General features: G+C 40.7%; 1 protein-coding gene across 3 annotated transcripts in view; it reads right to left on the bottom strand.

Annotated features, from left to right (window-relative positions):
- Positions 1-27,127, bottom strand: part of TPD52L1 (TPD52 like 1) — a 109,062-nt gene that overhangs the window by 41,910 nt on the left and 40,025 nt on the right. For all 3 annotated transcript variants that reach the window (XM_077162807.1, XM_077162809.1, XM_077162808.1), the window contains exon 2: positions 8,099-8,214. In XM_077162807.1, coding sequence (XP_077018922.1) covers positions 8,099-8,214 — 116 coding nt within the window. The remainder of the gene's footprint in view (positions 1-8,098; positions 8,215-27,127) is intronic.

The raw sequence follows: 27,127 nt of genomic DNA, 5'->3' as shown, positions 1-27,127 counted from the left end.
AATAAATCCCCACTGTTTAAGCCAGCCCAGTGTGTGGTATTTGTTTTAGCACCTGGGAAATTAAGACAGGAGGATACCGAAATTGTTTAAAGTGAGAAACAATAGGAGATTGCACCAGTGGAGGTAGTGAAGTATCCTAGATATATTTTGAAGACAAGTGAAACAGGATTTCTTTATGGATGGGATATGATATGGGAGAGGGAACATCAAAATTGCGGGCTTGAGCATATGGAAGAATGGAGTTACCAAAAAGTGAGAAGGAGAAAGCTGAGGGTAGAGTGGGTTTGGGGGTAAATGGTGGGGATGTGGGATGGAATGGGATGACTATCCCAAGTTAAGTTTTGGATGGGTTGAGTTTGCCTCCATTTAAATTAAGATGCCAAATTAGCAGTTAGGTAGGAGGGTCCAGAGCTCAGGAGAGAGGTCCTGGCAGGACACAGAAATCAGAGGTGTCAGTTTTTAAAGCAGTGAATCTGAACGAGATCAGTAAGAGAGAAAAGAGGTTGATGGGCAAACCAGTGTACAAGGTCAGGGAAAAGATAAAGGAGGTTGAGAAGAAATGACCAGTGAGATGAACAAGAAACCAAAAACAGCGTGGCGAGCTAAAAGCCAGGTGGAAAAAGCATCAAGGAGGAGAGAGACCAACTCTATGCAATGCTGCTGATAAATCCAAGAATTAACCTTTGAGGTTCACAATGCAGAGGCAACTGAAGACAGCTCTGCGTAAGGTGGGGTCAGAAGCCTGACTGGATGGTGTTGCAACACCCATGGCTCATTAGATTCAAAGTGCCACTCTATTTCTGAACCACAAAATGTGTCACCAACCCTGTCAGTCATCTTGCAAACATCTTACTTGAGTTGCCAGAAGCAGTACAGCTAGAAAAGCAGCTCAAGAAAGATTTTTACCCTATAAAAAAAAATAATGTTTTTACAGTGTAAGGAAGATGGTGAAGAGACAGGAAGTTTGGTGTGAGCCTTCATACACACACACAAAAACACTAGGCAAAACAGGTAGAAATATATCTAAACGCCACAGCAAGAAAGGGCAATAGCCTAGGGTTTTCAATGTCAGCAAAATGTCCTGGCAATTAACATCATCCACTAAACCCTCAAACAATTTATTGTGTTCATGGAAATCTTTCTAAAATCTTTTTTTTTTAAAAGAATTTTCACATTCCATAAACATACATTAGGCAGGGTTCTCCCAGAGAAACAGAACCTTCAGGACAGACATATATATATATATATATATATGAATATCTAGATTTATTCTAGAAATGGGCTCACACTACCATGGGGGTTAGCTAGTCCGAATTCTGCAGGGTAGGCCACAAGCTGACAACTCCAATGAAGGGGAGGTTGAATTCCCCAGGAGAAGCTGGCTGTCTGAAGCAGGACAGAAATTCTTCCTGACTTCTGACATCTTCAATTTTGGCTTTTAAGACCTCCAAATGATTGGATGAGGAGACTCCCCACATTGCTGAAGGCACCCCCTTTGTTGATTATAGATGCCATCTGCCACAGATGCAATCAACTGATTATAGATGCAAATCCATCTACAAAATATCCTCACAGTAACTATTTGGCCAGTGCTTGCTTGACCAAACAACTGGACACCATGACCTAGCCAAGCTAACACATGAACTTGACTATCACACCCCTTATAAATCAATAGAACTGTGTCTTTACTTGATGACCAAGGGTCTTTAGTGCGTGTGCATATCTTGTAATGCAAGAGGAGTCCTCTTAGGGGCAACCAAAGGGAATAATACCGGTGGCTGCTCAATAAATAAGAACACAGTTATTTAAAGGTTAAACCCCTCTATTCTTTTGCTGTCATGTCATCATCTTCCACTTTTCATCGTTGTCAATGTGTCCTACTGCATCTAGACTGTGCCTGATATTTCACACGGTTCTGTCTCTAGCTTGGGCTTTGTGTCAGCTTTTTATTCTCTATAAGAAAGAATCTTTCTGCTTTTTTTTAAATCATAATATGTTTTGAGTGTCTGAAATGGCCAAGGATCTGCGTTTTTGGTTTTGTTGGGTATTACTGTAGTTTCCATTGTGCAACTGGAATAATGCAAAAAATTTAAATTTGCAGAAAGATAATTAGAAGTGGGGAAGGAGAAAGAGGCTTAAACGTCATGATATTCTCAACTCATGTCCGTGAAATCCCAGGAATTCATCAAAATAATGGGGGGGAGGGGAGTATTCATTGGTTGTTTGAGGGGCATTTATCAGGTTTTTAAAGAAATCCTTGATCCCAAAAATGTGATACAGAGAAACTTGACTTTGAAGTGATAAACTTAGGTCTCCTTCTAAGAAGGAAATAAAAGTCCCACACCTAATAATTAAAAAAAGAGAAGAACCCCTTACAATGCATTTGTGGGGAAAAGATCTCTACCAAAGAACACAGAACCTGATTACTTCATTGGGTCAATTCTCAGGTTCTATAATGAAATTCTAACCACGGCAATACAAAGAAAGGTGACACTGCCTACAGCTCTCAGTGTGTTTATCAGAGACCTAAATATACCCCCCCCAAAATCTGTTAAGCAAATCCTAGAAGTTCGAAGAACAGACCATCCTAAATCATATTAACTTGCAAGTTTCGAAATGGCCAATCACTTCCCTTTCCACAGAGCTGGGGCCTGCCAGACAGGAAGGCTTTCAATCAGTGACAGTGACCGTGAAATTCAAGACTTGATTTGACTAGTGAGATTTTTTTGGTCTAGTTATACCAGTGGTTCTCAATTTCAGTTTACAGAAGCCTCACCCACCCAGCGAGCATAGTTAAAGTGTAGATTTCCAGGTGTTTGTACTTTTTATCCCCTAAGATACCGATGTGTGAATTTGCTGAGACCAGACTGCTTGTATTATTTAACAAGGACCCCAGAGATTTGATGCAAATCATATGGAGACTCTATATGGTATCACCGTGAGCCATGTAACATTTCCTGCGGAAGGAGATGGAGTGTAGGCACATCATATTAATGTATATTAAAGGATTTGATAAATCCTTTCTCCTTTAATATTAAACCAATCATTTTTCATTGGAAACTGATAGTCTGGTTCTTTTGTTCCTTGACTCCCTAGAAGATCCCTTTGTAGGATATATATTTGTGCCCAAGATTAGATGTTTAAATTTGATTATTTCAATATGAATTCACTAATCTGAATTAGCTAATGATTTAGCTTTTTTTCCCCTTCTTTTTTAGCCATAACAATTATCTCTCTAATGACACTGATAAGACAACTCCTGTATAAGCTTCCACGAGGTTTGCACTGGCTACACTGGCTTCCGTAGAGACTCAGGCCAGGGTGAGACCAGCCACGGCCTTCTGACCACATGCAAGGGGTGAAATCAGATTCCCCAAGGCCCTGCCCTGCCTCCACCCCAGAAGACACTGACACATAGCTCCAGCTCATTGTAAACTGTCACACAAAGTCAACCATTTCTTATTCATAAAAAGTTATTATTTGCAACATTTCTAAGAGCAGCCCAAATTTGTCTTTGAGAACACAAGGGTATGGGGCAGACACAACAAAGGAAACAAGGAGGACCACATTTAGTGTCTCAGGTTGGGGCTGATCACTTTAGATTGAAACTTTACTTTTCTATGCTATCTGCCAGATTACGTAAAATTTCTAATAAAATCTGGAAGAAGAAATACTTCATAAACCATTAATCACCAGCACGCTGTCAGGAGTGAGAGCATTGGGTCTCTTCCGCACACACTCTGCTTCAAGGCTGGCCTCTTCTGGAATCTTCTATGCTGGCTGCGAGTCCTGCCTTAGCTAAGAGTCCGGGTGAAAAAGATGAAAATGCAGATACTCTGGGAAGGACATTTACAATAAGACATTACTGGTCATGAGTATTTTAGCTGTCCACTACAGCCCAGTAAAGAAAGACAAAAGGGCTGGAGAGAAGGCACTGAGGGGGAAAGGTCCATAGCCCAAGGCACTCCTTTGCAAGTCTCAAGGACCTTAGGTTGCTTGAGGGCACTGGGCATTCCTCCTGGGGGACCACACACCAAAGGAAGAGGGAAGAGCCAAGGTGGACATACTGGGCCATGAAAATAGGCCTAGCCTGCTTGATAACGCAGTAGTTTTCCGACTCCTATTAATGCCTATTTTTGTTCAGTCACTTTATCCAGGGGACGTTGGCAGTGTTTGATTATTACATAACCCCAATGTTTCAGTACCAATGCCAACACTTCATCCTTTTCAAAGGCTAAGACACATTATGGAATGCTAAGCATAGAACACAGCTTAGTAAAATAAAAACGGGAATGGGTTGTTTGTAGCACTGAAATACTGAGTACATTTATTTAAAGAGAGAGAGAGAAATAAAACAGAATAGATGTGTAAAGACCCCACAAAGAGGTCTGGAGCAGCTAGTGATAAAACTAATGAGAACAATATAGCTGAAAACAAAATAGTATGTCTTTACATATTGATAAGGTTTGTAAAAACACATATTCTACTTCAGGCATTTAGAAATATAAATGCTTATTGAAGTTACAAAATAATTTACGCTAATTATAAATATTCATTGTGCACCTTCTATGTATGGCACCAGATCAAAGGTGATAGTGACTTCATATTCAAGGAACTTTTAAGAACACACATATTGCATGACCACAAGAAAAAATTAAAGATTGATTCAGTGAACAATGGATTCCACTTTCAAAATGCAGACTTTGCCCATGATCTAAGCCTTTTGGACAGAGCTGGCTTATTTTATGTCTTCCCCCAAAAGGAGGTCTCCTTATTTCCAGCACTTGGTAGGCCCACAAAGTATGTTGACTGTATGGATAAATGGAGTCATAAGATGGCCCCAAATCTAAGGAATTCCACATGGGAAAATTAGCAACAAAACAGTGCAGGATGAGACAGGGGCTGGGGGGAGGGGAGGGTTGGAGGAGAAGGATCCAGCACAGACAGCAGGAGGGCACGAGGAAACCAGAGAGAGGGGGCCGTGAAGAGGAACGCTGACAACTCTTCCCAGCAAAGCAGTGGGAGGCCAGGAGTCCTGGACACAAAGACCTGACTCTGGGTCATGGCCACGACCGGCCAAAGGCAACCATTGGAAAGGCTGTCCAGCAGCCTGTGAGCTGTCCTGGTACCAAGTGGCTGACTGACCCAGAGAGAGCTTCCTCCAGACACTGAGAGGGGTGGCTGGCAAGCAGTGGTCCAGGAAGAGGAAGTCTGTGGAAAGTTGAAACAGGAGCTGAGCCATCTAAATACTTCCTAGGTCAGCTGGGGGACTGCTGAGCTGGCTCTCTGCGTGCCCTTGCAGTAATAAAGCCCGAGCACCTGAGGTACTCTTAATGCAGTTGTAAGCAAAAAGAGCCTGATTTGCCCTGTGTGTGTGTGTGTGTGTGTGTGCATAGACACGTGTCCATAAAAGAGTGGGGTAAGGAAATTTAAGGAAAGAAGGAGCATGAGGCAGAGGTGGTTTGAGATGGAGGGAGAAGATAGGAAAATGTGGAGAGAGAACACAGAAGACATGCTGCCTTTGCTTTCTTCTTGGCCCCGGCCAGGCGTGCGTGCCCCAGAAGTTACTTAGTGGTACCTGTGGCAAGAGAGGAAACTACCTCATCCCCAAAGAACCCAGAATTTGAAGCTGGAGCATCGACTCTGTGCACTCGGAAGCATGCAAACATGAGCCCTAGCAGGGCGAACACAGTAACAGGATGTCTGCGGTGCTTTCAAAAGTCAGGTGTGAAGGGTCTTAGAAATAAGATGGGCTGGAAGCTTACTAATGAGACCTAGTGAAACAGGAGCTTCTGAAAGCACTGCTCATTTCTATATTCACTGGGGCATCCATTTAAAACTGCTTACTTTTTTTTTCTGATTGTGAAAGTAATGTAGGCTCATTGTTGAATATTTAGGAAATATAGAATGCACAAAAACAAACACACATGGATGCATGCATTTTTGGGTAAGGCCAAAACTCAGAAAAATCAAGGCATTTTATAATAGTTGATGTTTTACAGAGATCGTGCCTCTACCTAAACTGGGACCTTAAGAATGAAGGAGTTGAACTTGAGCTTTGAATGAACTGATGCCAGTCAGCAGAGCATAACTTTTGGACGCTGCAATTGATGTGCACGGGTCATGACCCAGAATTTCAGCCCTTAAAAAACTGTGGCACTAGTACATAATTGATTAATGCTGACTTTGCCCTATATCCTGCGGCGGGTGGGGCAGCATGACATAAACTGTGATTCTTGATCAATGGCCACAGCTAAAGAATCAGGCATTGGAGTTGAGGCACCATGCTTATGGAAAGAATTTCTGGTTGTACCAGACCTATCAGCTGTTCTTTTACTCTATAATGAAGTTTATTTGGGGTGTGTATTGCGAAAGCAGCTAAAAAGTCTTTGATATTATTATTAGCAAGACACAGGCTATCAGAGTGTTGGAACGTCACGGGTCTGGAAGGGGCAGTGCGGGCTGGGCATAAGGGGTCCCTTAGCATGGCAGTATTCTCAGGCTGCAGAACAGACTAGAGCCAGAGTTCTGCTTCCAGCTGCAACAGGAGCTTCCTACCCAGGGAACAGAGACTAGGGCGGGAAGGCTGGCCTCCTCCCCTCCTCCCCTGCTGCTTGGTTCTTCTTGAGAAGTTCCTCTTCTCCAGCTATGCCTCCTTATAGAATCTAAATACAAAATATATAAACTGATATACATATAAAGATTTATGTACTTTTTTCATATTCTTATTTAATAAAGTTGATCCTCATTATTCAGATTCTGTATTTGTAAATCCACCTACTTGCTCAAATTTATTTGTAACTCCCAAATCGATACCTGTGATACTTTTGTGATGTCACAGGTATCGATTCTCCTTATTTCAGTAGCTATGTTCTAGAAAGAATGTGCAGAATGTCTGCATGAGTGAAAACCAAACTATCACAAGGTTCTTGTTGACAGATCAATACACAGTCCTGTTTCATGTGTGCTTAGTTTAAAGACACCTTGTGTAATAGGTATTGATGATTCATTAGTATCGGTCAATGGCCAGCTGCACTATAACCACACCCAGTGAAGCTCCTCTAACGCAGCCCAGGCACAGCACAGCTTCTCACACTCAGGAGCACTAGGTCACACTTTGGCACGAGGCGTGCAGGCCATTTTAAATGGTGAAATCCCCCTCAAAAAGCGTGAAAATGCGGCACGCAATAGACTGTGACAGGACGCTTGCTTGTAGCATGAGATCCGGAACCAGGCAGAGGGTGGCTCTGCTTGACCTCAGCTTGGAATGTGAGCACTGGATGACGCCACTTCCTCACCCCTCTGCGTGCGCCCGCAAATGACCACAAAAGGGCCACAGGTATCGATTTGGGAGTCACAAGTAAATTTGAGCAAGTAGGCGGATTTACAAATACAGAATCTGAGAATAATGAGGATCAACTTTATTAAATAATATATGAACAAAGTACATAATTCATATTTATGTATAACACATAAATATGTAAAGCGTTTAAGGGCTAGTGGGTGTTGCCAACAAAAGGCTCGAAGAAAGGTTTTTCTGACGAGCACCTGCTCATCCCCACAGCAACTGCACGGGATCTAATTAAGCCAAAATTGATACTAGCTCTCCTCTGTACCCCTAAAGCGTTATTCTTTTTGCAGAAGAGTACATAACCTGATATTCGGTTGCTGCTATGGTTTCCTTTTTGATTAAAAAAATAAATCATTTCAGAACAATTTTTGAGCAAAATTTGCTGGCCTAAAACAAGCATCCTATAAAAACGGAGCTTGCACCTGTGCACCGTCTTGACTGCATTCCATCAGGTTTCTAAAGTGATTTATTATTCCCTTAGTATTCTGATTCTAAAACGAATAAAAGATGTATACTTAGTTGCATTACTATTGTTGCATATGCAGCATATTCACCTAATCAATAGTCAATGGGCCATTAGCATTACAAATTACCACTAAAAACGATTCCTCTAGCAGTATATTCATCTATCAAATTTTATCAAATGAAAGACAACATGATTGTAATATAGGGACTTTCACCAAACCACTAATAACCCTCAAGATCCAGAGCTGGAAATGAGGACGATAAGAAGATTACTAATCATACCTGAACTAATTCAGTCTTTAGCTCTTCTCTTTCCTCCTCTGAGAGCATGCTAGAGAAGTCAGCACTGGCTACTGCATCTTCATCTCTTCCTTGCAATGGCTCAGTCTCCAGCAAACCTGTGGGCAAGAGTGATAAAACATAATGAATTTTTAAAATGAATTTCACCAACTTTTATCTCTACATCCTTGAGGAGTGGATACCCTGACCGACCCTCATACTGAAAACACAACTAAAAGTTCTAAGGAAAGGTATATTTCTAAATGTGTGATGAGCTGGTAAGAAAGTGAAGAAGCCAAGAGACTGGTGAATGTGGGAAAGCCAGAGACGGACACAGAACATGTTTTCATCAAGTTTCACATCAGCCAAACAGGTGGATTGCAGCTTCAGTTTCACTGTCCTGTGGGTGCAGGGCACAGACGTCCTCAACCAAGGCCACCGAGGAGAGGAGTTTAACAAGAGGCATGAGGATTGTGATGGGTAGGTTCTCGTGTCAACTTGGCCAAGTTGTCAGGTCAGGCAGGCACTGCCCTGACTGCTGCAAGGATATTTTGTGGCTGGTTCATAAACTGGAGGCTGGTGGATTAAATCTTCAGTCAGTTGATTGCAGCTGTGGCTGGTTACATCCGCGATCAACTAAGGTGTGTCTCTCACAATGCGATAATCCAACCAGCTGAAGGCTTTTAAGGAAGAAGAGAGACTCTTTCACTGCTTCTTCAGCCAGCGAGCCTCACCTGTGGGGTTCATCCTGCCCCTCATCGGAGCCGCCAGCTTCATGGCCTGCCCTGCAGATTTTCGACTCTTCCATTCCCACGGTTGCATGAGACACCTTTATACATCTCACATTTACAGATCTCTCCTCTTGGCTCTGTTTCTCTAGCGAGCCCTGACTAACACAAGGCCCCTGCATAAATCTCGGTCCAATACCCACAGAGGATAGTGACCCAGACATAGGCTGATTGCCTGTCCTGAAACCTCAGTGATGAACGGACAGAGAAAAATAGCCTTCTCCTGAGAATTCATAATCCTGAGCGGGACCGTGAGTGAGCTTGCAGCTTGAATGACATTTCCCGGTGGTCCCAAACAATCTTGCGATAAGAATTTCAAGTATTCACGTCTTTTTCCATTGCAGAGGTGGTGAGATGCAGATAAGAATATTGGAAAAGCTGGGAGGAAACGTCACAAGTGGAGCCTGGTGGAGCAGAGAGATGAGAAATGCCAGCAGCCTTGGTGATCTTTCTGTGCCAGATCCTAACCCTGTTAAATAATAAGTCTTTTCATGTAAAAATACCATTTCCCAGTAAGGCCCTTCCACACCTAATCATGTTTCACACCTAAATGCATGTGTTTTCGGGAAGACCCAGGAAGTAGACCCACACACATAATGAAACTTGGTTTGCCACATTATTTACGACCACGCCGGCATTTGTGTGTCTGTGGGGAAACGAAAGTCTTTTAATAAATTGCCTTGGAGCAAACAGTTTTCCTCATGGAAAAACAATTGGACACCTTCATAGCATTCATAGAGACAAACCTATAAACATTTTTAGAAGACAAACAGGAGTTTATATGTATGGATCTCTGAGTAGGAAGGTATTTTTTTTTAAGACAGAAGGGACAGAACATGAAAGAAAGGACGGATAAAATAAGAAAGTCTCTTCATCAGACGCATTATAGGGAAAATGAAAAGGCAAGCCACTAATTGGAAGACGATATCTGCCAGTGTATAACCATCATTAAGGTTAGTTCCCAGCATTTACAGAAGTCCTACAAACCATTAAAAAAAGTAACCCAATATAAAAATGGGCAAAAAGACCCTTTATAGGAAGGAATCCCCATCGTTAATAAACCCAACCAAAGATGCCCGTCCTCAGTGATGCTCGGGAAGACACAGATTAACCATCTCACGTCCACCGGACCAGCAAGAGGGGACAAGTCTGACATTATTAAGTGTTGTCACTATTCGGAGAACAGAACCCCTCTTACACTGCTGGTGAGAATATAAACAGATACAATTTGGAAACTAATTTAGCATGATCTGGTAAAGCTGAACATCCACACCCACTGCAACCCAACAAACCCACTCCTTGCATATACCCGAGAAAGCGTGCACATGATCAGCCAGGGTGCTCAGCAAGGACTTCCACAGCAGCGAAAACCTAAGTCATGCGCAGGTCCGCGCAGTGAAGAATGCGTCAGCGAATCGCGGCACATTTATCCCACGAAGCCCCGACCGTGGTGAAGGGAGAGAATGACAGCCGCCCGTGCTCCGTGGGGGGAATTGGGACCCTGACGCTGGGTGAGAAACACAAGTTGCAGAAGAGCGATGACGCCGGAGTCGTGATGACATTTGCATGTATGGAATCTCCAAACAGGCAGAACAAAATAATAATTGTTTAGGACTAAAAGAATTTGGTCAAATTCTAAGGAAAAGCAAGGCAATGATAAAAAATAAAAGCGAAGGTGAAGTCCAATGTAGAAGAGCTCATTTTGTAAGGTTTGTGTATCTTCTTGAAAAGTAGAAACTGCCTGCTGGGTACTGGGTCTGTCTTTATATTCATGTGTTATCAACTAAAATGGGCTTTGAAATGTTTTTCTTCCTAGAAAATAGGAAGATACTAGAATGTTCACTACCTTGAAAAGTCTAAGTGCACAAAACTATTGTCTGTTCCCCGTCCTCTCGCACTGTCAAGACAAGACGAGTGGGTATTTGAGCTCTGAGTCTGCGCAGTGCGTGCACCTCGCTGGGCTGGCTGACGTGGAGAGAGGATCTGAGCCTTGCGGGATCTCTCCTAGCCCCTTCCTCTCCCCCCACCCCCTACCCTCATGCAGCTTCGCTTCTAGGACCATTCCGTGGACCCGTGCCTGCAACTGCTGCTGGTTCCTGGTTTAGAAAGTTATCCCAGATCATTCACTGAAAATAGCAGCAAATCGAGTATATATATATATATGCAATAAATGCAGTAATGGAGTACATATATACAATAAAATATATAGAATTGTTTTAATAATGATAAATTATTATTTAAAATTGTTTTAATAATGGTAACAAATATCTACAGTCCTATTTCAATGCAGGAATCCGGCTGCCCCATTGGCCAGTGAGCTCTTTGGCTGCAGTTAGCCCTTAAAGGATTTGCCAAATTCTACCCTGTGCCCAATGCCACTGTACTTACCAGTGGCCGATGGCGACTCCCACATGTGGGACTAAATGACCCCACAAACTGAACCTGGCCCAGCTGGGAGGTCACTGTGGTCCAGTCTGCCTGCCGAGGCTCCCCTCAGCTGGCCTGGCTCCGAAGCCCACGGCCCGCCCCGCCCCCCACCCATCTGCAGACGAGTAATGAAAATGCGGGGAAGTGCGCATCAAGACAGGAGCTTTGGATTAAACACCCTTGTCATCCCTGGAATGGACTCATCCCTGACATCATCCTGCTTTCAGGGCACCTGTCAGGTTCTCCCGTGGATTAGGCCATGTCTTCATGCCCAGGACTGGAACAGTACGGATGGCTATGAGTTAAATTAAAATGCTTAAAAATGATCCCTGCAGATCAGTAACTATATCCTGCATCGTTAGCAAATATGTAGAAGTTGCAGGATTTCTTTTAAACAGAAAGATAATCTTCAGTGTGTGTGTGTGTGTGCACTATATTAGGGATTCAAAATATCCTATAACCAGGCAAATATAGAAAAATGTATACTTTCAAAGAGAATACAAAAATACCCAAGGACTTAATAAAAGAGGGACTGCAACAAAATAGTATAAATGAAAATTGACTGAGTTTTAAATAATGGACTTAAGACTTTAATATCTATTTCTTAATTTTATTTCTTCATGATACTTAGTAAAAATAACCTCAGGCATCTTTTAACATAAAACTTCAAAATATCCTCATCTATTCCCCAAGGGGAGAAAAATACTGAGCCAGCCTCATTAATGTTGAATTTATGATTATCTTTAAAGTGCACAAAAACTAATTTATGTTAACTCTAGGAGGGTAGAAATTAAAGATATAAAACAAGTTCAATAAAATTCTGCTTTCTGCACATTTACTAAGCTTACAGTAAAAGCCTAAATGCTATTTTTTATGCACCCCGTGATGGAATTGCTTTTCATTCATTTACCAATAACTTGTATCTGGCCTGTTATGAACCCATGTGCATAATGTTTGGAGTTTTAATGATTTTTTTTCCTGTTGCCTGGAGTTTTGGCAGAAGTCTCAAATACCAAAAACAATATAACAGGAACCGTCCACCCCCCACATCCTAAAGCCGAGGCTTGACCTCTATAGAGTTCAACATACCACGAGCTTGTAAAACTGGTTCTGCTACCTCTAGCTTTTTAGATTAGGGTTAGAGTAAAGCAGGAATTAAAAAATGGTAGGATGTTTGTAGGAAATTTGAATACAGAACAAAAAGTAATAAAAAACCAAATCATTTGCCCACCTTCCAGAGATCACCTGCGTAATACCCTCAAGCGCAGCTTTCCAGATCTTTTCCTAAATACTGCAACATATTTTCACATCTCTGAAATCAGAAGGCCTCTTACAATCAATAGTTTCTTACAACAAATTGGCAGCATTTTTCCCTTTCTCATGGTTATAGAAAACAAGTATCTTAAAATCTTTGACGTCATAGGTTTGAAAAATCATACAGATATACCTAAAAATGAGATCAGTTTAAGTTGATTTTTGAACACAACTATTTTCTTCTCTCCAATTTTTTCCCATATCAATTTTTTTTAAAATGGAAAAATCAAGTCTCCTGTTCGATGAGTTGAGAAAAGAGATTCTGTTAACAAGAGGAGAAGCAAAAAGGCTTCAAATAGAAATAGCATTTGAACTAGTCCTTGGAACACTGGCATAGGAGCAAGAGGTGAGAGGAAGGAGAAAAGCAGTAAGGGTACGTACCAAGTGCCTCAGTATCAAAAAGAAAAAAAAAGTACAAATAATAAGTACTTGGATTTTAGAAAAAAAAAGAAATCCTGAAATTCCTCTGGCCTTCCATTAGATAAAAGTTTATATCCTGTGTTCTAGTTTGCTAGCTGCTGGAATGCAAAATACCAGTAGCGGAATGGCTTTTAAAAAGGGGAATTTAGCCCATATCATCTTATAAAAGATCATATCAAAAGTTTCCGGTAAGCCCCATAATGTGTTTAAAGCTGTTTTTCACAAGCCAATATCCAGTCCAGGACACACACTGTGCCTGGTGGTTACGGGTCGTAAGCCTTCTCTCCTCTAGCTGACTACTGAAGCCTGAAGACCGGGCTCTGTCTTGCAGAATTCATCCTGATATTCTGAGTAATGACTCATTAGCTGATAGTGAATGATAATGGGGAGAGCAGACCTTGTGGAGACAAATCAATCTCAAGAAGCATTCCAACTCTACCTCTTTGCAGTGTTGTGGCTGTGATAGCTTGGACTCGGGTCTTTCCATCCGTAGAATGGGTGTAATAATGCCCACCCACAAGGGTAGGCTGTTGGGAAGATCACAGTTTTGCAAAATGCCTAACACAGTGCCAGGATACAATAATCGGTTAGCAAATGTTGGCTCCCATCTGGTCATACTTGAGTGACATCCCTCCTGGGTCAGAATTATTTGTGAAATTAAAGTGCTATAAGAAAACAAACTAGGAGCCATTGCTTTATCCTCAAGAAGCTAAAAAACTTCATTGTGGAGATTAATACCTCGCAAATACATCTGACGTATCAGGATATGGCCCCATGCAGTATGTACAAAGTGGATGAACTGGAGAAATATAAATCAGCATGTCATGCTCAGCCTATCCTTGCTTAATCTGCTGGCCCCTGAAAGGACTGCCCTCTGTTCATGTGCCACTTCCCTTTCCAGCCACTGCTTATTGGACCCCTAGTCCAAGGGTGGCCCATGGATTCCTTTCTTGGGGTTTTGAGCTATAGACAAAGGGCACACAAGCTGAGTAGAGTTGAATCAGGTACTGGCAGAATAGTTGTGTGTAGGCCTAAATGCTCTTCCTCAGAGCTACCCTCGTTCATTCATTCATTCATTCATTTGTTCATTCATTCATTCAACAGACATTTAGTAAGCATGGTCTTGGCTCTCATGAATTTATAGTCCAGCCTGTCCAGAGGCCTGGTTGCTTGACTTCTGCATTTCCATAAGATTTCTACTTATCCATAAAAATAAATTTCACTTTTCATTTGTGCTAAACTGAATGTCTTCTCTTTTCACACGCACGAACTTTGAGTTAAAGAGAGATGGTACTATTGCAGAATCCAGGAAAAAGAGAAATCATTATGAACTCTATGAAGTTTCAGCTTCGTGAGTACAATGACTTACCATTACTTCAAATTAAATTAATTCAAAATTCAACAAACTTTTTTTTTTGCCCTAAACTGGCTTTCTCTAAACCATTTGTACAGTGTGCCAGTTTGAAATTGTTGTGTACCCCAGAAAAGCCGTGTTCTTTAACCTCATTCAATATTGTTGGGTAGGACCTTTTTTATTAAGCTGTTTCCACCTATTTGATTAGTTGGTTTCCGTGTCTCCACCCATTCAAGGTGGGGTTGCTTACTGGAGCCCTCTAAGAGGGAACCATTTTGGAAAAAGCTTCAGAGCTGACCGAGCCCACGCAGCCAACACATTTGGAGATGCAGAAGAAAATGCCCCCAGGGAAGCTGTTTGAAATCAGAAGCCAAAAACCCCAGCAGAGGCCAGCCAGGTGCCTTCCCAGCTGACAGAGGTGTTCTCGACTTATCGGCCTTTCCTGAGCCAAGGTATCTTTCTCTGGATGCTTGAGTTTGGAGATTTTCACGGCCTTAGAACTGTAAACTTGTAACAATAAATTCCCTTTTTAAAAACTGTTCCATTTCTGGTATATTGCATTCAGCAGCTTTAGCAAACCAATAGATACAATCTTTAAGGTATTTTTTGATATAAATGGTCTAGGAATCTAAACCATATTTAAACAATAAATGATAATTTCCTTCTTTGCTTTCACTGAGTCCAGCCCCCTTCATTTGTCAGAGGGCAAGCAGTGGGTCAATAGTTCTGTGGTCACACAGTACCTGCTTAACATAGCTGCATTGTTATGGCATTCAGATTCCTGAGAAAGATGGATCTTACCTACCGGCTATAGTTTCTATTTGGATTTTTAAAAATTTGTTATTTTTTTTATTTATGAAAACAAACTATACACTTAGACCCACCAAAAAATGGATATCTTAGTTAGCTTAACCATAGGCATATTTAAATAGAGTATTCATATAATCATTATAAAGCCTGTATTTGCACAGTAAATTTTATAAACCAATTTAAGATTAGGGCAACAAGGAAAAACATCTACATATTCAGGTAGTAAAGTTCTTAAATTCTAAGTATTAAACACTAGTTTAGATACCACTTGATCAGCTGTCAAAACTGTGAATGTTCTCAAAATATTAAGGAGAAAGTTCTTACAAATATCTGCATTGCTATAGTAATGGCCTATGTCATTACAATAGGTACAAATATTTTTACAATTAGCATATGAAAAACTTACCACCTAAAATGGATATCTTAGCTTATCCATAGACATATGTAAAAAAAAATCTAAGAAATCATTGTAAGGCCTGTTTGTACAATATGTTTCATAAACCAATTTAAAATTAAAGCAAAGGAAAAAAGTCTAGAGATACATATATTAGAGTTTCTTAAATTCTAAATATTAAGTACTATCTTAAATATCATTTGGTTAACTATCAAAACTGTGTGTGTTCTCAAAATATCAAGTACAAAGTTATTACAAATATCAACTTTGCTGTAGTAGTGAGCTATGTTACTAAATATTTTCAAATGGAAGGCAGATCTGGTAATTAAAGGGTTGGCCTTTCAACAAGTTTATCTGGAAACATCCCTGTACATGCCTAGAGGAGGCCCAGGGCCCAGTTAGAGACACTTGTAGGACTATAGTGAATATCTCTGGAGAGATCAACCAGGAATTTCCTGGGCATGAGATACACGGGACTGGTCTGACATTACTTGTGGAGACCTAATTTGGGGAGATTGGCACAGGTCCTGTAATTGCTATGCTAGTCTTGAGGAGCTGTGCTCTTTTTAACTTGCCCTGGGAAATGCCAGGTGAGCCTTCTCTCCTACCAATGTTTGGAGCTTTGCTCAACATGCCTGGCCCTTCACAGCAAGGGCTCCTGACAGCACTGGCCAACTCAGGACCCGTGATCCCTTTATGTGTCTCCAGGTGGCTGATAGAGTCACTTGGGGTTAAGACCTAAGGCCAAGGGTCTAAGATGAGTTGGATTGTTCTCCAAGAAGTCAAGGAGCCTGATGCAGGTATAGTCCAGCCTTGGAGTTCAAGGCTAAAAAAAAATAAAGCTGTGTGAGAGATGAATCACAGGGTACAGACATGATTTTGAGACCCTGAAGAAAGGACTCAGCAGCATTTGCAACACCTCTGGGCAGGCTTCTACTAACTTTGAGCCTTAGCCAAGGACCTGCCTGCTCATTCCTGCCCTTTGGACTTAATGACTCTGTTCTATGGTATAAGCACCTTCTTTAACAAGAAGAAAGAGCTCGTGCAGAAACTGGGAGTGGACTCTAAAGGCTGTGAGGATTGTGGACCAGAGCGCTCCCTCAGCAATGCTGTTGCACTGGCATCCTCTTGGCACAGTACTTTGTCAGCAGCTGCCCCACTCTCATGCTCATGCCACTTTCCCCCATGTGTTAGGTTTATTTGATTGCATCCCTTTTTTCTCTTATAAGAACATAAGCAATAGAATGATGGAAAACCAGTTTTGTTCACCATGGAATGTCCACATTTCCTAGCAGGTGATTGTCCTCAGTGGGGAAAAGTCCCAGTGACTGGAACCACTGATGAGAAAATGTCTGAAAACAGTAACCCTGGAGTAGTCAGTCACCTGTATGCTATATTATGGAATGCAAGAAAAAGGCACTAAGTGACTAGAGGAGTTCAAGAGACAGCAAGGGTGACATTCCCTCCTTTGTCCTTCCTTTGTGGGAATGAGCAGTCCTTATAGGGTTGTTTTATCCTTCTCCTTCAGTTTGGCATTACCTAAGACATAGCAGTTTCTGTCCTCTTACCCAGGCCCCAATCCTTTGCCCTCTTTTATAAATGACTGTCTTAGATGAATTATATCTGCCCTTCCATCCCTGCTCTAGCTTCACAAAATACATAAGGCATTGCTGTCAGGCTGCCCTTCTTTGCTCCCTAATGATATTTATTGACCTTAAAAGAAAATCGTGAGGGACTCCAGACCCTCAACTGCAACCAGGAAGCATACTACTCTACTGCTCTTAAACATTTTGGGTGTCTCTTTCTCTGATTCACCCCAAAATATATCCCAAGATACAGACAAAGCTCTGTCTTGATTCTGAAACCACATTAAAAGGGGTATACCTTTCTCTCCAGATCTCTCAATTATTCTCTTAAGGAAGAAGTAGACAAAATATTGTGTGTGTTTTGTTTAATTAACCACATGCTATGTGCCAGATGTGTTACATAGCTTATCTTGTCTCAAACTCCAGAAACACGAAGGCAGGTGGTATCAAGAGTTAAAAAGGGTCTTCTATTTTACCCAACTTGCAAGCTAATTAGTTCACCAGCCATAGTCATGTAGATGCTGGCAGAAGACAGGAGGCTCCTAGGTCGGAGACTCATGGTGCAGCAGGCAGCAGGAACATCATGTTTGGGTGGGTTCCCTTTAGCATCAAGTCCCATGAGGAGTGACATGGAGGGGCCCAGGTGGACAGTGAGCACACCGTGTGTCTGCATCACAGCTGAAGAACTAAGAGCTCAGGGAATCTGAATCTTTTATAAAAGGCAGTAAGCATGAATGCACAACTATATGATGATACTGTGAACCACTTTGGATGATTGTATAGTATGTGAATATATCCCAATAAAATTGTATTTTAAAAAAAGGCAGTAAGCAGACCTGTCTAACCTTTGCTCTGAGGGTTGCTACTCTGGACAGTAAGCTAACATGACCTCTGTTGTGAAGGGAGATACCATCTCTGTCTTCCAGGGCTGTTTAAACATCCTTAAAAAGATAGTCCAGAAAAAAGGGCTGCCAGTGTCTCTGCCTTAAAGATAAGCAGAAATGCAAGAGAACCTTGGAGAACTGTCTTCAGCAGGTGGTATATTCCCATTTCTTAAATGAGGAAACAATGGTGCAGAAAGTTCCATAACTTATCCAAGCTCACATAGTTGGTGAGCAGTGAACTTGAGATTTTTAAATGCAAATCCAATCAGGTTAGGGAGTTTATGTCTTTTCCACTTGACCATAATACCTTCTGCAGAGATGGACAAAAATATCTATCCTACTCAAAACCTTTTAAGGCCTTCTGTAAGAGGGAGACCTAATGCTCATAATTCAGTGTGCTTCAGGGCATACTGAAGGCCCAGTTGCATATTTGTAGCCTCCCCATTGTTAAGCAGGGAAAGAGGCCAGCAGAAGCTTACATCTCCCACCCCCTCATGGTGAATATTTGCTGAATTAAAATCAAACTCTCAAATCTTTTTGATGCTTTTTTCATGATATCTGCAATATTCTATCTCTTTTAATTTTCACTGCTATGACAATGATTCTAAGCTTTTTTCACTATATACTCAGACACTTGAAACCTTAGCTAGCTTTAATCTCCCTCCTTGAATTCTGTTTCCCCACTACCCAGTCTATACGACAGCACTCAAATCAGTAATTTGACATTACTCTCATCATGTCAAAACCCAGTTCAAAAAAACATTCAATGTTTTATGACATGGAAAATTCTTATACCTGTATTCAAAATCTTTCACAGCTGGCTTCCAGTAATGGCTCCAACTGGACTGCCTATGAATTTCCCAATAAAGCTCTGGGACCAGTGGGCTGTCATATCCAGTATCCCTCACTAGTCCTGGTCAATCTCATGCTTTTCGTGCCCCTTCACTCTCAAAAGCCTCTTTCTTCCCTTCTGAGAATTCGATCACATTGCCAACAACACTAGAATAGCAAACAAGTAACAGGAGTGTGCCTTATTTTGACTTGAAATGTTTATTCAGCACATATTACTATATATAGTATAAACACACTGTAAATTGCATTAATACATAACACTAAATATTACTATAGTTCTAGTTAAAGTTTATGAAGAAAATGTTTCAGATGCTGCTCTTAAAAGTTTATTGTCCTTCTTAAAATATGAAGAACACATGAGTCACCACTATTAATAGCATTGTTTTCTAAAGCTTTGGTTTCGTTTAATAATATAGCCAAAAAAAGAAGTCCTCTCTGTAATGCTCAATCTGAGAGTATATTACTAAGCAATTGAATAAAGAAAGAAGTTTTGCTTTGAATTAAATATTTTATCTGAAAATGCTTTTGAGGTTGCCAGCAGATTAAATTCTTATATTCCATCTTTCCTTTCTTTAAAAAAAAATGCACTTTAGGTGACAATCCAGATAGTTAGGTGCTGATTAAAATGGACTCTAATCTCTTTAAATCTCTAAAGATTCGTGACTAGCTAACACCTAACTTTGGCTAGAGATGGAAGTGAGATGCTAATACAGATAGAGATCAACATATATATGAAACTATATCCTTCCATTTCTTATTCATCTATATGCACCCATTTTCATCCGTATGTACAAGGCGATAAGAGAAAACATACTTAATATGAAATTCTCAGGTTAACTATATATTGTTAAAGTCATCAGAATTCAATAGACTGTGGAAAGAATAGGGTGTCCAATAGGCAGTCAAGTATCATAGGGTCTGGCAGGGTGGCCAGCTTTCAAGGTGCTCATTCCTTAAGGGTTTTCAGGATGTGCATCAACCTAAATAACCAGTTCTGTGGCCGAAGGTTGACCAGAAACCCTAACTCCAAGGTTAAGAGTTTTGGAGAGCCTGAATTGTTCTCACGCACCCAAGTTTCCCTGTTCCCACGCCCGTGGGTGGTCCTAAAGGCATGGGAAGCTGTGGGGATTTGGACTTAGGCACCCCATGACTATAGTGACATTGCATGGGAGTGGCTTGCTTTATGACATCATTTCTCCAGTCTAACTACTTGAAGTGACTTTTATTATTACATTAAGACAAGCTTCAATCACTGTGTAAGACCAGCCGGACTTTCAGGCTGGGATCCCTAGTTTGGCTGCATTTTTGAGAGATCATCATATTCCAAGATGGCATCCCTGGTTTTTTGGTCCAGAAATTTTATTTCACTAGTTCACACTGTGATGATCAGCCTGTTAGATGATCGTCGCTATGACCCAATATTCTGGGATGTAGCTTTGTCAAGTAGACCAAATATTATTGCAAGTACTATGCATTTTTGTTGCTCTGAAGAAAGTCTACTTGAGAAACCAAATGGACAGCAAAACATTATTTGGTAAGCATCAAGAAAAATACAGAGAGCCGTGATTTCTAGGTATGTAGCACTTAATTTGCTGGATTTTAATTTCTTGATTCATTGTCTTTCTCCTCTTTATTTACTATATAACCACTGCCTTGTTCATATTAGGTACTTGATAAATATTTGTGGAATAATTTAATTAGCCACCACTGCCTTACATATGCACTATTCAAAAGCCTACAAATTAAATTTGATACTTAGCCAGTGGGGAGACTCTTTCCTTTTGTAGTGTTGAAGATAAAATGACTGAGACTTAAAGCCGGTGTAGTGGCGCTGGCAGGATTATCAAATGACACGTGACAGAGAAGTAACCACAAGCAGCACGGATCAGCACATCAACTGAACTGATGCAGTCACTCCTGCTATGGTGTGTAGTCTTCAAGGACCAGCTTTCATTCTATCAACACTCTACTTGAGTTGATACCTATATATTCACAGATAACATACATTCTAAAATCTCAACTTCCTTAGAAAGGCCATAAGTAAGTGAAATGAGAAAGATATAGTGAATTAAAACCTTTATGACATGATGGTTGACCCTAGAATGTTAGTTCTGATTGGTAATAGAAGACACTTATCATGGAACCTTATCCAACATCCCAAGAAGCCAAACATGGCTATATCCTTGGGAGTGCTTATGGTAGAAAGATGTCTCTTCATGGTACCAAAGTGTACCTGTGTTGTGCTTTCCAATCTCGATGTTAATTTATACCATTTAGGGTGTATCAATATAAGATAGCTTTAGTTGACTAGTGAATACAATAGAAACTTTTAAAAAGCTGATTTAGACACAAGTCAAGGAACAAATATCAGAAGACTTGAGGTTTTCTGAAATGAAAGACAGAAATAGGAAAGCTTAAGTTCCTTACAGACGGTGGGGTAGATGTGATCCTCCAGGGACGGGTCTGAACTTCACTCCAATGAGGCCACCTTGAATCACTCCCAGGAATGAGCTGCACAGACCTGAGCTTTTATTCCCCAGGTGAGGTCACATGGCCTTATCCACACTGTGGCTTCTGCTGTGCCATCACCACACTCGAAACCATTACGTCACCTTTCAACTAAAAGATGTGCACAACACAAACAGTGAACCCTAATTTAAACTATGTGCTACAGTTAATAGTACACTTACGCAAAGTGCTTTCATCAATCGTAACAAATGTGCCACACCAATATAAGGTGTTAATAACAGGGTGGTGTAGGGGAACCCTGTATTTTATGCATGATTATTCTGTAAACCCATGACTTCTCCAATGAAAAAAAAAAAAAGAGATGTAAAATATTTATTTGAAACCTCTTCAGCTCATTGAACTGCCTACACTTCAAATATAAAATTAAGGTATTTGGGATACTCTTCCCATTTGAAACCAGTATTTTTTACTCTTGAAAGAGTTTGACACACACACGAAATAGATGCACATTGGATACAAGTCAAACAAATCAGAAACAAAGCCACAAAAACATTCAGCCACAAACTTGTGAAAAAACAAAACAAATAGTAATGGGAAAAATACAAAAAACAGCCAATGTTCCTGATAGTGAGCTCTAGGAACTTCCTTCTATGAATAAACTCCCACCTGCATGAGGAAAGAAACACAGCAATTGCAGGAGTAGGTATAGTGGACAACCCAAAATAACCAGGCCAAGAAAACCTGTAGGGCATCCTCTCCACCTCCCCGCGGGCACTCCAGGCCTCCTGCCCCATCCCCCACCCCCCCATCCCCATAATCAAATTCCCCTCTCATCGACCGGGAAAAGGAAGCCAAACCTGGCAATAGAGAAACTTCCAAATTTAACATCTAGCCTTAGATTACTCCAGAGTAATAAATGATTCTGAATTTGAACTCATTAATAAAAGAAGCTGCATTCATTTCTAAAGAAATCCTTTCCTCTTCTTTTTCTCCCATCCTCAAAACTGAGTTTTCCATTCATTTATTTTGTTACTTGAGTTGTCCCGATATATACGAGCTACAGCCAAGGACGCAGGGACCAGCTTCTCATCTCCTCCAACTCCTGGGGTATGAGACGGGCCTCATGTCGTCAGCTTTAGGGTCAGGCTACTTTCCCACCCCAGGCCCTTCCTTGAATGCTCTAGTCTTTGTGGGGAGTTGGATGACCCTTTAGGCATAGTTTAGGAATAAGAGTAAGGCCAGCGCCTTGGCAATGGAAGACACTCATGGATAACAAGCAGGAGAAAGTGTAACTTTCCCCCCAAAGCACATTTAAAGAATGGCATAGATAATGAGAAAGGCTTCCTCAGACACCTTGGGTTTTTTTTTTTTTAAGTTTTGTAGTGCTTCTGTGATTTCAAGGCCAGGGAGAGGGTTACAGAGGGGAGTCCAAATGCCCCGGAGGCCTGATCATTTGAAAAGCATCTATTAGAGGTTTGGGCAGTCCTTCCTTTACTGTAAGGAATCAGGGTTGTGTTCAGTGACATTCTCCTTTCTCTAGTATCTCTTGTCGAACTTTGAACAGTTCATACAGATGTTACTGACAACGTCCAGCAGGAAAGTAATCTCGTTTCCTCTTTCCTCTTGAAATCTAGATAGGGAAAGAAATGCTAAAGGGGATGGGCATATGTGTTTCTGAATCATGAAAATTATAACTTTTAGCAAAAATGAAATATGCAAGAATTAGAAAAGCTTAAGACAAGTCATAGGTAAGAAAATGTAATGGCCAAATGAAAGATGAAAAGACCCTTGACTCACTTGCAAAAAGGAAAATGCTCATAAGAATAGCAAAAATTTGACTTTTTTTTTCTTTTAAATCTAAAGGAGTTAGCAGAAATGCAACTGTCACATAATAGCCTGGTTGGGAAAATTTGTGGAGAAAATGACTCCTCTAATACTTGACTTGTTTTTGGACTGTCACAGCTGATTGGGAAAGTAAAATATGTATGTCAGTCAACCACTCTTGAGAATCAATCTCACAGGGAAAAAAGGACCACACCCAAGGAGATAGGTATAAAATGCCTTCTGCAGCATTGTCAACAATGGCAGAAACCTACAAAACCTGGCATGTGCATCAATAGAGGACCATTGAAACAAGTTAGAGCACTCCCAGCATGTACAGTTTTTCAATTATTAAAAGTAATGCATTCAATCTACTTGTTGGTATGAGCATAGCAATGAGAAAAGATTCACAATGAATCATCAACACTGGCTACCCCAGAAGGACGAGACTGGATAAGAATTACTATGTGGAAGAGATGATTAACTCTGCTTTACATACCTCTGCATTACTTGACTGGTTACAGCAAGTATGCAATTGTTAAACATTTTTAAAAGCCAGTGAAAGTTGAAATAATTTTTTTCAAGGATTAAAGAAGTTGAAAATCTTAGAGATAAACTTAAGATAGTGCTTATCTCAAGTAATTCTAATATGAAGGATGGACCTGAAACACTGGCTGTCAGTTTTTTAAACTATCCAGAGAATGTCTATAGGCTTAGAACTCATGGTGGCAAGTACTGACCCTCAGAGGTCTCAGGCAGGAGCCCTTCCTGAGGTCGACTCCCAATTACTCTGACTACAGAGATGCAGAAGCCTCATTTCCATTCAGCTCCACCAACATTTATTTATTATTATCCTTTTTCAATGGAATTAGTGGATGACTTCCCAATCTCATGACGGCAGCAGTATTATGCCTTAACAATATTAACTGGAATGTTCAGCAAAGACTTTTTTAAGGCAAACAACAATAACAGAAAGTAGAAATATGCTAAGCATCCAAAATCAGAGGAAAATGCATATACATTTTGCTAAATCCACTTAAGGGATATTATGGCTCCCACAGAGTGTTTTTGCAGAAAAACAATTATTGATAACATCAAAAGCTCATGATATCATGTTAATTTTAAAAATACAAAACTGTAGTTTTCAGTTTTATATTAAATATCATGACAGATGCATATTTTCTATGCATACAAAAGGGCTCTGAGGAGGAAATCCACAAAAACCTTGATCCTGATTATTACTGGGAAATGGATTTATCTGTGATTTTTTTGTTTCATTTTCTTCTAATTCTTTTCTGTATTCAAATTTTCTACAGTAAACACATACTGTAGGAAAAAAACAAGGTAGAACCACCTCCTTGGGGCCCCTATAACCAGCCTTCCCCACCTAATGATGGGCTTGGTTTGTGAAAAACACAGCAGAGCCTTACCTGACTTCTCACTGGGTCCAGAATAAAATACAACACTCTGGGTGGGCCATGGTGGCTCAGCAGGCAAGAACGCTTGCCTGCTATGCCAGAGGACCCAGGTTCGATTCCCGGTGCCTGCCCATGTTTAAAAAAAAAAAATACAACACACTTAGCAGAGAATTCGATGTTGGCACAGCCCCTTCACACTGGGCACTGCCAGCGTCGCTCCCTTGGGAGGGCCATTTTCAAAGCACCCCACGCTCTGCTTCCCTTCCTTTGATCCCGCTGGTCTTTGGCGAGGCGTGCCCTTTCCTCCATCTTCACGTGTCCAACTGCACTTCGTCCTCAATCTCCAGGTCCTGACGCTGTGAAACTTTTTTCAGCTTTCCTCTGGCTCTGCATGAACTTCTTCCTTGTGTCTGGCCCCCACCCTTTACAGCTGGCGCTGTGCTAGCACTTACCCCATTGAACTCGGTGCTTACGCGTTCTTACCTATAGAGTATGAACTCCTCAAGAAAACAGACAATGTCTAATCACATTTGAATCTCAAGTACTTAGAATAGTGTGACATATAATAGGTGCTCAAAAGTATTTGAGGAATAAATGAAGTATATTTTCATGTGCCATTAGTCATAAAGAAATACTGTATATTTCATATACTGTGGAATCACAAAGAAATACTGACTTTCACCAACAAAATAGAAGAAGAAAAGAAGGACCCATGAACTAGCAAGTTCCTCATGAGCAAGTAAAGCACGGAGCTAATGGAATAGAAACTGTCTCACAAATTGCAATTAAAAATAGAAGTCATACCCAGAGCCTGCCCATGCCAAAAAAAAAAAAAATAGAAGTCAAAGGGCTTTATTTTTCACGCACACTCAGAGAAGATAGATCTTTACACGTACAAAAGCAGTAAGAATAGATGATGGGGGGGGCGCTTTCTATATTTAAGATCATCTGCAAATACGGAAAGTTTTACTTCTTTCTTTCCAATTTGGATGCCTTTTCCAATTGCTTTTTGACAAGCTGCCAAGTCCACTCAACTGTGAAAGAATAGTCTCTTCAACAATTGGTGCTGGGAGAACTGGATATCCATATGCAAAAGAAGGAGGGAGAGCCCCTATCTCACACCATATACAAAAATGAACTGAAAATGGATCAAAGACCTAAATATAAGAACCAGGGCTATAAAACTCCTAGAAGAAAACATAGGGAAGCATCTTCAGAATCTTGTGTTAGGCAATGGTTTCTTAGACTTCGCACCCAAAGTACAAGCAACAAAAGAAAAAAACAGATATATGGGACCCCTTCAAAATTAAAAACTTTTGTGGATCAAAGGACTTTATCACAAAAGTGAAAAGATAACTGACTCAATGGGAGAAAACATTTGAAAACCAAATATCCAGTAAGTTTAAAATTCAGAATTTATAAAGAGATCCTATACCACAACCATAAAAAGACAAATAATCCAATTTTTAAAATTGGGCAAAAGACTTGACTGGATATTTTTCCAAAGAGGATACACAAATGGCTAAAAAGCAGCACATGAAAACATGCTCAAAATCACTGGTATTAGGGAAATGCAAATAAAAAACCACAATGAGATGCCATTTTGCACTTACTAGAATGGCTACTATTGAAAAAAAATTAAAGTATTAGAGAGGATGTGGAGAAATAGGAAGGCTCACTCATTGTTGGTGGGAATGTAAAATGGTGCAGCTGCTGTGGATGACAGTTTGGCAGATCCTCAGGAAACTCTTCTATTCTATATGGTATAGAATTACCATATGATCTGGGAATCCTGCTACTAAGGTAAATACCCCAAAGAATTGAAAACAGGGATTCAAACAGATATTTGCACAATTTGATGCTCATTATTCACAATTGCCAAAAGATGGAAACAATCCAAGTGTCCATTAATAGATGAATGGATAAACAAAGTGTGGTACATACGCACTATGGACTATCATTCAGCCATAGAAAAGGAATGACTTCCTGCTATGTGTGACAATCTGGAAGAACCCTGAAGACATTATGCTGAGTGACATAAGTGAGGCACAAAAGGACAAATACTGTAAGATCTCACTGATAGGAAATAATTAGAATAAACAAACTAATAGAGTTCAAATCTAGAACACAGGTTGCCAGGGGCTGGGTTGGGGGTACAGAATTTCGATTTAAGTTGATTGTAAAGTTCTGGAACTGGACGGTGGTGATGGCAGCACAACACTGTGTGTTAACAGCACTGAACTGGCGTGTGAATGTGGCTAAAAGGGGAAGGCATATATATGTTACTAGAATAAGATTTAGAAGATAAAACCCAGGGCTGCACAGCACAGTGAGACCTATTGTGGACAAGGGACTGTAGTCAACAGGACAATTATGAAAATATTCCTTCATGAATTCTAGCAAATACACCACGGTAATGCCAGGTGTTAACAACAGGGGTGCATGTGGGAAAAACACACCCTAATGTAGACGATGAACTAAAGTTAATAGCACCA

Source organism: Tamandua tetradactyla, chromosome 5, assembly GCF_023851605.1.
Source record: "Tamandua tetradactyla isolate mTamTet1 chromosome 5, mTamTet1.pri, whole genome shotgun sequence".
NCBI classification, from domain to species: Eukaryota; Metazoa; Chordata; class Mammalia; order Pilosa; family Myrmecophagidae; genus Tamandua; species Tamandua tetradactyla.
The sequence above is the reverse complement of the archived record's forward strand: the minus strand, read 5'-3'. Positions and strand labels throughout refer to the sequence as shown.